At 43.9% G+C, this 12,772-nt stretch overlaps 1 protein-coding gene across 1 annotated transcript in view; it reads left to right on the plus strand.

Moving 5' to 3' along the window:
- Positions 1–12,772, plus strand: part of NT5DC1 (5'-nucleotidase domain containing 1) — a 273,566-nt gene that overhangs the window by 238,053 nt on the left and 22,741 nt on the right. The window contains exon 10 of the mRNA XM_044288786.1: positions 8,645–8,806. Within this exon, the coding sequence (XP_044144721.1) occupies positions 8,645–8,806 (162 nt within the window). The remainder of the gene's footprint in view (positions 1–8,644; positions 8,807–12,772) is intronic.

Below are 12,772 nucleotides of genomic sequence, written 5' to 3' on the forward strand. Positions count from 1 at the left end.
ATGTTCCTCTATATAAATATTGCCCTGTCTGGCCAACAGTGTACGTGTGATCTTTACGCCTGGTGCGCTAACTAGCTGCCAGAAGATGCAGGAGATCACCGCCCATTCTCCTGCATCTCTCGATAGCTCATTAGCTATTCATCAAACCGGGGATACAGATGATACATACAAGGTCACTCACTGCTGATAGTAATGAATTACTGCCCTTTTCTCTAGACCTGGGAGTGTCAGGGTGGAGCTTGGATCCCTCAAATTCAAATAATGATACTGAGATTAGTTATTTTCTTCCAATTTATATAGCAAACCGGACAAGTTAACTGCAGAAGACGGAAAGTGGTAGCCTAGCATCCGCTTTTCACATTTAGTGTGAAAACTGAAATATTACAAATATGTTTATGCTAATAGTCAACAAAAGCTAAAAACAAAAAAGTTAAGCCTGATTTGCATAATTTAGCATTTTATTCTGAATCTTCAAAAGACTGGGTTCACAGTGCCTTTTAGGGGTTATGCACACAAACATATTTTATGTCCACATCCCATCCGCATTTTTGGCGGGTCAGATGCAGAACCATTCACTTCAATGGGGACCATGTGCGGTCCAAATCCGTTTGTCCGTTCTGTTGCATCGGAATATAGAACATGTCCTATTCTTCCCACATTACTGGCAAGGATATGGACTGTTTTATTCTGCAAAATCTGCAACGCACACACCCGGTATCTGTGTTTTGCGGATTTGCAATTTGCGGACCGCAAAACAAGCAAGGGTCGTGTGTATGAGCCCTTAGACTACACTATACTAACCAGAAAAATTTTTTAAGACAGAAACGAATGGCAAGCTAGCCAAACCCATCCACAGATGAAACATTTGGACTTATTCAAGTGATACATATTTCTGGTATTTAACCACCTCAGCTCCCCTAGCTTAAACCCCCTTAATGACCAGACCACTTTTTACAATTCTGCACTACACTACTTTCACGGTTTATTGCTCGGTCATAAAACTTACCACCCAAATGAATTTTACCTCCTTTTCTTCTCACTAATAGAGCTTTCATTTGGTGGTATTTCATTGCTGCTGACATTTTTACTTTTTTGGTTATTAATCGAAATATACAGAATTTTTTGCAAAAAAAAGACATTTTTCACTTTCAGTTGTAAAATTTTTCAAATAAAACTACATTTCTATATAAATTTTTCTCTAAATTTATTGTTCTACAGTACAGACCAAAAGTTTGGACACATCTTCTCGTTCAAAGAGTTTTCATTATTTTCATGACTGAAAATTGTAGATTCACACTGAAGGCATCAAAACTATGAATTAACACATGTGGAATTATATACATAACAAAAACGTGTGAAACAACTAAAAAATATGTCATATTCTAGGTTCTTCAAAGTAGCCACCTTTTGCTTTGATTACTGCTTTGCACACTCTTGGCATTCTCTTGATGAGCTTCAAGAGGTAGTCACCTGAAATGGTCTTCCAACAGTCTTGAAGGAGTTCCCAGAGATGCTTAGCACTTGTTGGCCCTTTTGCCTTCATTCTGCGGTCCAGCTCACCCCAAACCATCTCGAATGGGTTCAGGTCCGGTGACTGTGGAGGCCAGGTCATCTGGCACAGCACCCCATCACTCTCCTTCATGGTCAAATAGCCCTTACACAGCCTGGAGGTGTGTTTGGGGTCATTGTCCTGTTGAAAAAATAAATGATGGTCCAACTAAACGCAAACCGGATGGAATAGCATGCCGCTGCAAGATGCTGTGGTAGCCATGCTGGTTCAGTATGCCTTCAATTTTGAATAGATCCCCAACAGTGTCACCAGCAAAGCACCCCCACACCATCACACCTCCTCCATGCTTCACGGTGGGAAACAGGCATGTAGAGTCCATCCGTTCACCTTTTCTGCGTCGCACAAAGACACAGTGGTTGGAACCAAAGATCTCAAATTTGGACTCATCAGACCGAAGCACAGATTTGTAACTGGTCTAATGTCCATTCCTTGTGTTCTTTAGCCCAAACAAGTCTCTTCTGCTTGTTGCCTGTCCTTAGCAGTGGTTTCCTAGCAGATATTCTACCATGAAGGTCTGATTCACACAGTATCCTCTTAACAGTTGTTCTAGAGATGTGTCTGCTGCTAGAACTCTGTGTGGCATTGACCTGGTCTCTAATCTGAGCTGCTGTTAACCTGCGATTTCTGAGGCTGGTGACTCAGATGAACTTATCCTCCGCAGCAGAGGTGACTCTTGGTCTTCCTTTCCTGGGGCGGTCCGCATGTGAGCCAGTTTCTTTGTAGCGCTTGATGGTTTTTGTGACTGCACTTGGGGACACTTTCAAAGTTTTCCAATTTTTTCGGACTGACTGACCTTCATTTCTTAAAGTAATGATGGCCACTCGTTTTTCTTTACTTAGCTGCTTTTTTCTTGCCATAATACAAATTCTAACAGTCTATTCAGTAGGACTATCAGCTGTGTATCCACCTGACTTCTCCACAACGCAACTGATGGTCCCAACCCCATTTATAAGGCAAGAAATCCCACTTATTAAATCTGACAGGGCACACCTGTGAAGTGAAAACCATTTCAGATGACTACCTCTTAATGCTCATCAAGAGAATGCCAAGAGTGTGCAAAGCAGTAATCAAAGCAAAGGGTGGCTACTTTGAAGAACCTAGAATATGACATATTTTCAGTTGTTTCACACTTTTTTGTTATGTATATAATTCCACATGTGTTAATTCATAGTTTTGATGCCTTCAGTATGAATCTACAATTTTCATAGTCATGAAAATAAAGAAAACTCTTTGAATGAGAAGGTGTGTCCAAACGTTTGGTCTGTACTGTACATGTCTTTGATAAAAAAAATGCAATAAGTGTATATTTATTGGTTTGCGCAAAAGTTATAGCGTTTACAAACTTTGGTATAAAAATGTGAATTTCCGCATTTTGAAGCAGCTCTGTTCGCTGATGGGCATAGTGAGTTCATAGAAATTTTTATTTTTTGTCACAAGTTAGCGGAAAATGATTAATTTTTTTCTTTTTTTTTCTTACAAAGTCTCATATTCCACTAACTTGTGACAAAAAATAAAAACTTCCATGAACTTCCTATGCCCATCACGAAATACCTTGGGGTGTCTTCTTTCCAAAATGGGGTCACTTGTGGGGTATTTATACTGCCCTGGCATTTTAGAGGCCCTAATGCGTGAGAAGTAGTTTGAAATCCAAATGTGTAAAAAATGCCCTGTGAAATCCTAAAGGTGCTCTTTAGAATTTGGGCCCCTTTGCCCACCTAGGCTGCAAAAAAGTATCACACATGTGGTATTGCCGTACTCAGAAGAAGTAGGGCAATGTGTTTTAGGGGGTGTTTTTACATATACCCATGCTGGGTGAGAGAAATATCTCTCTAAATGTCAACTTTTCCCATTTTTTTATACAAAGTTTTCATTTTAGAGAGATATTTCTCTCACCCAGCATGGGTATATGTAAAAAGACACCCCCAAAACACATTGCCCAACTTCTCCTGAGTACGGCGATGCCACATGTGTACACTTTTTTGCAGCCTAGGTGCGCAAAGGGGCCCAAATTCCTTTTAGGAGGGCATTTTTAGACATTTGGATTCCAGACTTCTTCTCACGCTTTAGGGCTCCTAAAATGCCAGGGCAGTATAAATACCCCACTTGTGACCCCATTTTGGAAAGAAGACACCCCAAGGTATTCCATGAGGGGCATGGCGAGTTCATAAAAGATTTTCTTTTTAGCACAAGTTAGCGGAATTTTTTATTTATTTTTTTCTCACAAAGTCTCCCTTTCCGCTAACTTGGGACAAAAAGTTCAATATTTCATGGACTCAATATGCCCCTCAGCGAATACCTTGGGGTGTCTTCTTTCCAAAATGGGGTCATTTGTGGGGTGTTTGTACTGCCCTGGCATTTGAGGGTCTCCGCAATCATTACATCTATGGTCAGCATTAGGAGTTTCTGCTATTCTCCTTATATTGAGCATATGGGTAATAAGATTTTTTTTTTTATCCGTTCAGCCTCTGGGCTGAAAGAAAAAACGAACGGCACAGATTTCTTCATTCGCATCGATCAATGTGGATGAAAAAATCTCTGCCCAAAAAAAAAAGGAGGGGAAAGGCGTCTGCCAGGACATAGGAGCTCCGCCCAACTTCCAAACCCACTCAGCTCATATGCCCTGGCAAACCCGATTTCTCCATTCACATCAATCGATGTGGATGAATAAATCATTGCCGGGATTTATTTTATTTTTTTCATATACAAAGTGTTTGCCAAAGCATATGAACACCGCCCCTCAGCTCATAAGCCTCGGCAAACGTATCTATTTTACTTCAGAGGAGAAATCTCGTCTTGCAGCGCTGCATACACCAACTTTTGTGTAATCTGACAGCAGCGCAATGCTTCTGTCCCAATGCACATCAGTGCTGCAGCTGGTTCATCGGTTGGTCCACCTAGAAGGTAAAAAAAACAGGTCGCAACGCAATAAATTTATTAACATTAACTTTATATAACATTTGAACAGAACATTAACTTTTATAAACTTTATTGAACTTTTGGAACAGAACATTAACTTTTTTGCTTACCAGTAATTTTTTTTTTTTGTTTAGTTTTTTTTACCTTTTATAGGACAAACCTCTCCTTCCCCATGGGACAATGTGCAAAGCGCAAAGCGTTATGCACTTTGTCCCAGGTGAAAGGAGAGGTTTGCAGCAGCTGTGAGTGAAAGGGCCCTAAGAGCCCTGTGTGCCTGTCCTGTGTCACGCAATCCCTATGCTAATAGTGTACCTGTGTGTGGTACTTCCGGAAACACTCCCCTAAGCATAGGGCAGGGTGGTCAGGGCAGTCAGGACAGAAATAGCGGGTGTCACGCCTTATTCTACTCCTGCTACAGACACAACATCTTTTTCAGGGTGGTGCTTGGGTTGAGGTACCAGCAACGACATTGGGGAAATGTCGCTCTTGTAGACGGCTCACTACACTGGTGGATGGGGCCTTGAAACCTCCTGGATACAGGAGGTTCTCGATGATCTCTTCCTCAAATTTGAGGAAGGATCCTGTTCTCCCAGCCTTACTTACTGTAGAGAACAAAACTATTGTACATAGTCAATTGAATTAAATATACAGACACCTTCTTATACCAGCATCTGGTGCGGCGGGACACTAAATAAGGAGCCAACATCTGGTCATTGAAGTCCACCCCTCCCATGAGCAAATTATAGTCGTGGACCGAGAGGGGCTTTTCAATGACACTGGTTGCTCGTTCAATTTGTATTGCCGTGTCTGCGTGAATAGAGGAGAGCATGTAAACGTCACGCTTGTCTCTCCATTTCACCACAAGCAGTTCTTCGTTACACAAGGCAGCCCTCTCCCGCCTTGCAAGACGAGTGGTAATGAGCCGTTGGGGGAAGCCCCGGCGACTAGGTTGAGCGGTGCCACAGCAGCCAATCTGTTCTATAAACAAATGCCTGAAGAGGGGCACACTTGTGTAGAAATTGTCCACACAAAGATGGTACCCCTTGCCAAATAAGGGTGACACCAAGTCCCAGACTGTCTTCCCACTGCTCCCCAGGTAATCAGGGCAACCGACCGGCTTCAGGGTCTGATCTTTACCCTCATAGACTCAAAATTTGTGCGTATAGCCTGTGGCCCTTTCACAGAGCTTATACAATTTGACCCCATACTGGGCGCACTTGCTTGGGATGTATTGTTTGAAGCCAAGGCGCCTGGTAAAATGTATCAGGGACTTGTCTTTGCAGATGTTTTGCTCAGGGGTATACAAATCTGCAAATTTGTTGTTAAGGTGGTCTGAGTGACCGAATTTTGTGGAGACGGTCAAAAGCTGGGTGGCCTCTGGGACGAGAGGTGCTGTTGTCACTAAAGTGCAGGAAACGCAGGATGGTCTCAAATCGTGTCCTGGACATGGCAGCAGAGAACATGGGCATGTGATGAATTGGGTTCGTGGACCAATATGACCGCAAGTCATGCTTTTTTGTCAGGCCCATGTTGAGGAGAAGGCCCAAAAAAGAAAAGTTTTAAATTCGGAAACTTGGACGGGTTTCCACCGGAAAGACTGGGCATAGAAGCTTCCCGGGTTGGCGGCTATAAATTGAGTGGCATACCGATTTGTTTCTGCCACTACTAAGTCCAAGAGCTCCGCAGTCAAGAACAGCTCAAAAAACCCCAGTGCTGATCCGATCTGAGCTGTCTCAACCCGAACTCCAGACTGGGCGGTGAAAGGGGGAACTACTGGTGCGGCTGAAGTTGGGGGCTGCCAATCAGGGTTTGCCAGCACCTCAGGGACTCTACGGGCCTGTCTGTGCGGTGGCTGCGACGGGGGAACTAATGCACGTGCAACCGTACCAGCTTCAACTGCCCTTCTGGTGCTCGCCACTTCACCATGTTCTACGGCAGTGCTGGTACTAGGTCCAGGATGGGCTGCGCTGCTGGTGTATGCCTCACCACGTAATCCGACAGCGCCAGCCCCACTCTGCTGCCCTTGAAGCGGATCCTGCCCAACCTGTGGTCTAGCAACACGGGGCCGGCTACGCCTGGTGGTATCAGGGACCTCAACCTCATCGTCCGAACTTTGGGTCAGACTGCCACTGCTTTCTACAGGTTTGTACTCTGACCCGCTGGATTCGTCAGATGAGGGTTCCCATTCCTCATCCGACTGGGTCAGAAGCCTGTAGGCCTCTTCATAAGAATACCCCTTACTTGCCATTTGGTCAACTAAATTTAGGGGGTATTCCCTGAGACTACCCAAGAAATAAAGCAAGCCTGTCTTACAAATGGGAGGCTAGCGAAGTACCGGAAGCCGCTGCGAATGATAAAAAAATATCAAAACTGATTTATTTTTTTATCGCTGCAGCGCTTGTAAAGTGATTGTGCAGTGATAAAAAATAAATAAAAATTTTGTCACTGCGGCGGGGCGGGCGTGGGTGAACGCACGTGTGGGCGACCGATCAGGCCTGATCGGGCAAACACTGCGTTTTGGGTGGAGGGCGAGCTAAGGTGACACTAATACTATTATAGATCTGACTGTGATCAGTTCTGATCACTTACAGATACTATAAAAGTACCAATGCTGATTAGCGATACGCTAATCAGTGACTGCGGTGCGGTGGGCTGGGCGCTAACCGATGCTAACTACCTAACAAAGGTAAACTAACCTAAAACCTAACCGTCAATACTATTGGAAAAATAAAAGTGACAGTTTACACTGATCACTTTTTTCCCTTTCACTAGTGATTGACAGGGGTGATCAAGGGGTTAATTGGGGTGATGGGGGGGGGGGGTGATCTGGGGCTAAATGTGTGGTGTTTGTGCACTTACAGTGATCTATGCTGCTGGGACCAACCGACGAAAAGGAACCAGCAGAGGAGCACAGAAGCCATTTAACACATTATATTTATAAATATAATGTGTTAACTGGCTTGTGATTTGTTTTTTTGAAAATCACCAACCTGTGAGCGATGATCATTGGCTGGCAGGCTGGTGACGAACTCCTCCTGTGACTTTTGCCGGCATGCGCGGGCCGGCTATGCGCGTCATGTCGCGTCTCGCGAGATGACGCGCCTGAGCGTCAAAGAGGAATGAATCGACCGCCTCCGGACCGCAATCCTGCGTTAGGCGGTCCGGAGGCGGTTAAACATATACCACTGACACAAGGACCAGCAGGGGGTTCAAACGCATTGTGAACTCGGCTTAATATGTGTTATAACTCTTCTGTATCCTTGTTCATAGCTATAAATTTCATGTCACTATTAGCTTCATATTGGAAGAGCTGGTGTCAACACAGTGGGGGAGATTTATCAAACTGGTGTAAAGTAGAACTGGCTTAGGGTACTTTCACACTAGCGGCAGGACGGATCCGACAGGCTGTTCACCCTGTCTGATCCGTCCTGCCGCTATTTCGCCAAGCCACCGCTCCGTCCCCATTGATTATAATGGGGACGGGTGGCGGAGCTCCGGCACAGCACGGTAGTTGGCGGTTAGAGGCCGCCGCACTGAAAATGTCGGACATGCAGTACTTTTAGTCCAGCGGCCTTTCACCGTGCACTGCCGTGCTGCAGTATAGTCAATGAGGACGGAGCGGCGGCACGTGAAATAGCTGCAGGATGGATCCGACAGGGTGAACAGCCTGTCGGATCCGTCCTGCTGCTAGTGTGAAAGTAGCCTAAGTTGCCAATTTTTCACAGATACTTTGGAAATTAAAGGAGGAATCTGATTGGTTGCTACAGGCAACTAAGCCAGTTCTACTTTACACTGGTTTGATAAATCTCCCCCAGTATGTTCTACTGTTTATTTGGTACCATAGTTTTCATGTTTTGTTGTGTTCTATATTTGCTCCATAACAGTGGGCATGTGAGACAAAGCAGCTGAGAAAACAAATGTAATGAGGACACGGAATTAAATGAGGACAATTTGTATCAGTATAGTATATACAGTATATTACCTGAATTTTAGTAGGAGTGTGTTAATGCAATCTTAGTATTTTAGAACCCCAGTCACAAATAAAGATGTAATTACTCATATGACTGATTGATCATTATTTGATTCATAGGCCAGCATAAACTAGCCACCCTGTTTGGCTAATGGAGTCTTCTAATTTATGTATTTCCTGGCTTGCAGGTGGTGTATTTTGGTGACAGCATGCGGTCAGATATTTTCTCAGCCCGTTACTATAGCAACTGGGAGACTGTCCTCATTCTTGAGGAGCTAGAAGGCGGTGAAGTCCAAGAGCCAGACGTAACGGATTTTGGATCCTCCTTAAAAAAGAAAGGAAAGTATGACGTAAGTGATCTTTACTAGTGTTTTCTTCTAGAAATTGCATCACTTTAGGTCCCACAGGAAAGCTTCTAGGAATGTGCACAAACATCTACTAATGCATTATTTTCGGTTTTGTCTAATGAGTAACATCAAAGTCGACTGACTATTTATAATTTTAATAGCGGCATAGCAGCAATTTAATCCGGAAATTCCCATCTTTTTGACAGGACAGACTGTGGAAAGATTGCTATTTTGAGGTCCAGGATAACACTTTCATGTGTACGAGAGGCAATAAACAGGCTCCAGCACAGCAAACATAGCTCAGCGGCTCCCAAGTTGTTGGACTGTTTGTTTACAGGATTAATGAATGTAATGGGAAAACAGAACTGTGGCCAGTGCACAGAGAGTCGTCTATCCCGGTAGAAGGCTAATTGCTATTTGTAAAGCAATCCAGTTTACAGCCACTTTCATGAGTATTTATGGGAACTTCTCATTGGTAGAGAAAGGACTTGCGTCAAAGCCAAAGCACCTGAATATGGCTTTGTGTCATATTTATATACATGCATTTCTTAGGATTTTATATGTGGGTGTTATATATAGTTGCAAGAATTTCCTAAAAAGATTTCAAGAGGTTGTGGCAGAAACGGATGTCCTCCTGCTGACAGTAAAGATTCTGCTTATTTAGCGCAGGCTACAGTATGTGAATATTATACTTTACATAATGAACTGGGTTCAGACCTGAGCGTTTTACAGCGCGTTCCTACGCGCTGTAAAACGCTCAACAGGCAAGGACCAATGATTCCCTATGGGAATGGTTCTCACCTGAGCGTTTTACAGTGCGTACGATCGCGCTGTACAACGCCCGACGCCCCAAGAAGTACATGAGCTTCTTTGGGGCGTCTTGTCGCGCGTTCCCGTACATAGACTTCAGCGGGAACGCGCGACAATGGGCGTTCGCTTGTCTCTGTATGCGCGATTGCAAACGCCCGTACAATCGCGCATACAGAGCGCTCCATCGCGAACGCTCAGGTCTGAACCCAGCCTAAGTTCTCGCTCTGTACTCACCCCCATTCCTATAATGCCTCATTCACACATCAGTGTTTTGGTCAGTGATCTCTGTCAGTGATTTTGAGCCCAAACCAGGAACGGCTCTAAACACAGAACAGGTGCAGATCTTTCCCTTATACCTGATGTCTGTGGAGGCTTCACTACTGGTTTTGGCTCACAATCACTGATGGAAATCACTGACCAAAACACTGACGTGTGAATGAGGCTTTATTGTGTGGCCACAAACTGGCCATGTAATGCATTGAGAGGACTCCAGTAATGTAGCTGTGGGCTCATCCAAAGTGACAGATTCCCTTAAACCAGGCACAATGCGTTCTAGGGCTAGCTCATCTGAATATACTTTCACTTAGCAATCTGTTGCTTCATCCTAAAGAAAAATTACCTTTTATCCATAAGCAAATTAAGTACAGTTAAGTGCACCGAGGGTGGGCACAAGCACTCTGTGCACCCTTACTCCATCTTCTTTTCCTGCCAGCACCTCCTTCTCTTTCTTGGTTGAAAGGGTCAGGTTCCTGCACAGTCATCTCCCCTGGCCATATCAATCAAAAAAGAGAAGGCAGATAAAGGTGGCAGAGTAAAGGTGCCACATTGGCTTGGGTTCTCCCTCTGTGCTCTTAACTGGGTATTTGCATATGGTTTAACCCCTTCACTACATCCACCATGCATGTACGGCGGATGTCAGGTCTTCATAGATGGCACTCTCTCCTGAGTGGAGCGGGCACCCTAGTTGCTGGATTTCTGCTGTTATATCCTGAGTGGAGCGGGCCCCCTGGCCACCAGGTTTCTGCCATTTTACACAAGGTGATAATGCCGATCACAGGCATTCAACCCCATACAATTAACCAGGAGCGCTGCACTGCCGGAACCAGTATGGCTCCCCATGCAGTGCTCCCGGGGCCATTTTGGCTCCCCCATGCGGCGTTCGTGGAAGCCGTTCATTGTCTGGAATAGCGTTAGTTGCTATGAAGAAACACATGCTGTTACAGTTGTAGTTCTTATGGAGCTTTGCCACCTGCAGACCATAGCAAATTCTACTTTTATTGCAGTGATAATTCATTGCAATGTAGGCATAAGGCTACTTTCACACTAGCGTTTTTTGCGGCTCCGTTACAATAATACAACCACATGCATCTGTCATGAATGGATCCGGTTGTATTGTGTCTTATATAGCAATGACGGATCCGTCATGAACACCATTGAAAGTAAATGAGGGACGGATCCGTTTTCTGTTGTGTCAGAGAAAACTGATCCATCAAGATTGACTTACCTTGTGTGTCAGGACGTCTTGCTCCGCACCACATCGCGGACAGAAAAACTCTGTTGGCAGCATTATTCTGCCCAGGATGGGAGCGCAATGAATAGGGACAAAACTGAAACGTTTTCATTCGCTATTGAGATCCTATGATGGATCTCAATAGCAGAATTACATACGCTAGTGTGTAAAGTAGCCTAAGTTTAAAAAAATATAAAATATATAAAAATTCAAATTACCCCCTTATCTCCATAATAAAAAGAAAACAATATAGTAATCAACTATAAACATCCGATTTGCTGCTGAACACAAAGTCGTACACACCTCAAAATGGTATCACTGAAAACTAAAGATCACCCCACAAAAATTAACCCTTACACAGCTCTGTAGACTTAAAGGATAACTGTCATATTTTTTTGTATTGGATTGTGGTGATTAATATCACCTTGGTGGCCCTATTTCAACTTTTCACTGTGTATTCAATTACCCCTTAATTCCACATTTCTGTTCCCTGTACTGCCTACTTTTACCTGTGCTTAAAATAGGGTTGCTAGGCATGGTCCGTCTATGTGTTGAAGGACGGAGCTGCAGGGTCACATTACTGACAGCCAGGGACTGTAAGTAAATGATTAAAGCCAGGTCCTCCCCAGCAGCTGATAACCGTGCCTGGGCTGTGTGCACTTCTCCCTGTCCCTGCGCTTGGCAGACGCTCCCTCACTCAGCAGAGCTGGAGAATGCAGAGTTGAACCAGCGCAGACCAGGGAAGGGAGATCTCTTTGTGCTGCAGGAGATTAACCCTTTAGGGGGAGGGCTCTGGTTACTGTCACTTTTGGGGGGCTATTGTTACTGGCTAGTGAGGGCAGGCGGGATTAGCCTCAGGGTGAGGGCAGTGGCGGCCATCTTAACTGAATAGTGAAACTGCAGTTTTATGCAGACTGGTTGCTAAGGGCTGAATCTTATTAAATATGGGGTAAGTCAGTCTAATAGTAACTGATTCTGGAATATCATGTTATTAGTAACTGCATATATGAAAATTGAAATTTGTGTCTAAATGTGACAGTTATCCTTTAAATCTAAAAAATGGGGGTCAGAATATGGCGATGAAAAGAAGTTTTTATTTTAAACACAGGAATAACTATACAAATGTGGTCTCGCTATAATCATACTGACCCAGAGAATGAAGGAAACAGGTCTGTTGTACCACAAAGGTAAGTTATTAAATGGTGCCACGGAAAAATTAAAAAGGTATGGCTCTAGGAAGGCGGGAGTAAAAATCAAAAACTGAAAATCACTGTGTTATGAAGGGGTTAAAACGAAGTACTTTTTCTCCAGAATTAAGCAACTGGTCACTAACTGAGCTAAGCCCTGCAAGACACTGCACCAGGTTTATTAGTGAATTTTTTGATGACACTCTTTTAGATCATATCTCCATACCACCCACAGAGTCCTCATTTTTATTCTAAGAAATAGGCAGGATGGAAGAAACATAAGCAAATTATTATACGTGTATGCATCCTAGCTGCATATCTCATGAACTTTGCATATTGTTACCTGCTACAAGTATTGCAATATACTGTTTGAGCTGTTAGATCATTACAATTCCCATAACAGCCAGACTCATAGGTAACTGAATTGGTACTTAGGTACTTGGTACTGCAGGATGCCCTGGA

Source organism: Bufo gargarizans, chromosome 4, assembly GCF_014858855.1.
Source record: "Bufo gargarizans isolate SCDJY-AF-19 chromosome 4, ASM1485885v1, whole genome shotgun sequence".
Classification (NCBI taxonomy): Eukaryota; Metazoa; Chordata; class Amphibia; order Anura; family Bufonidae; genus Bufo; species Bufo gargarizans.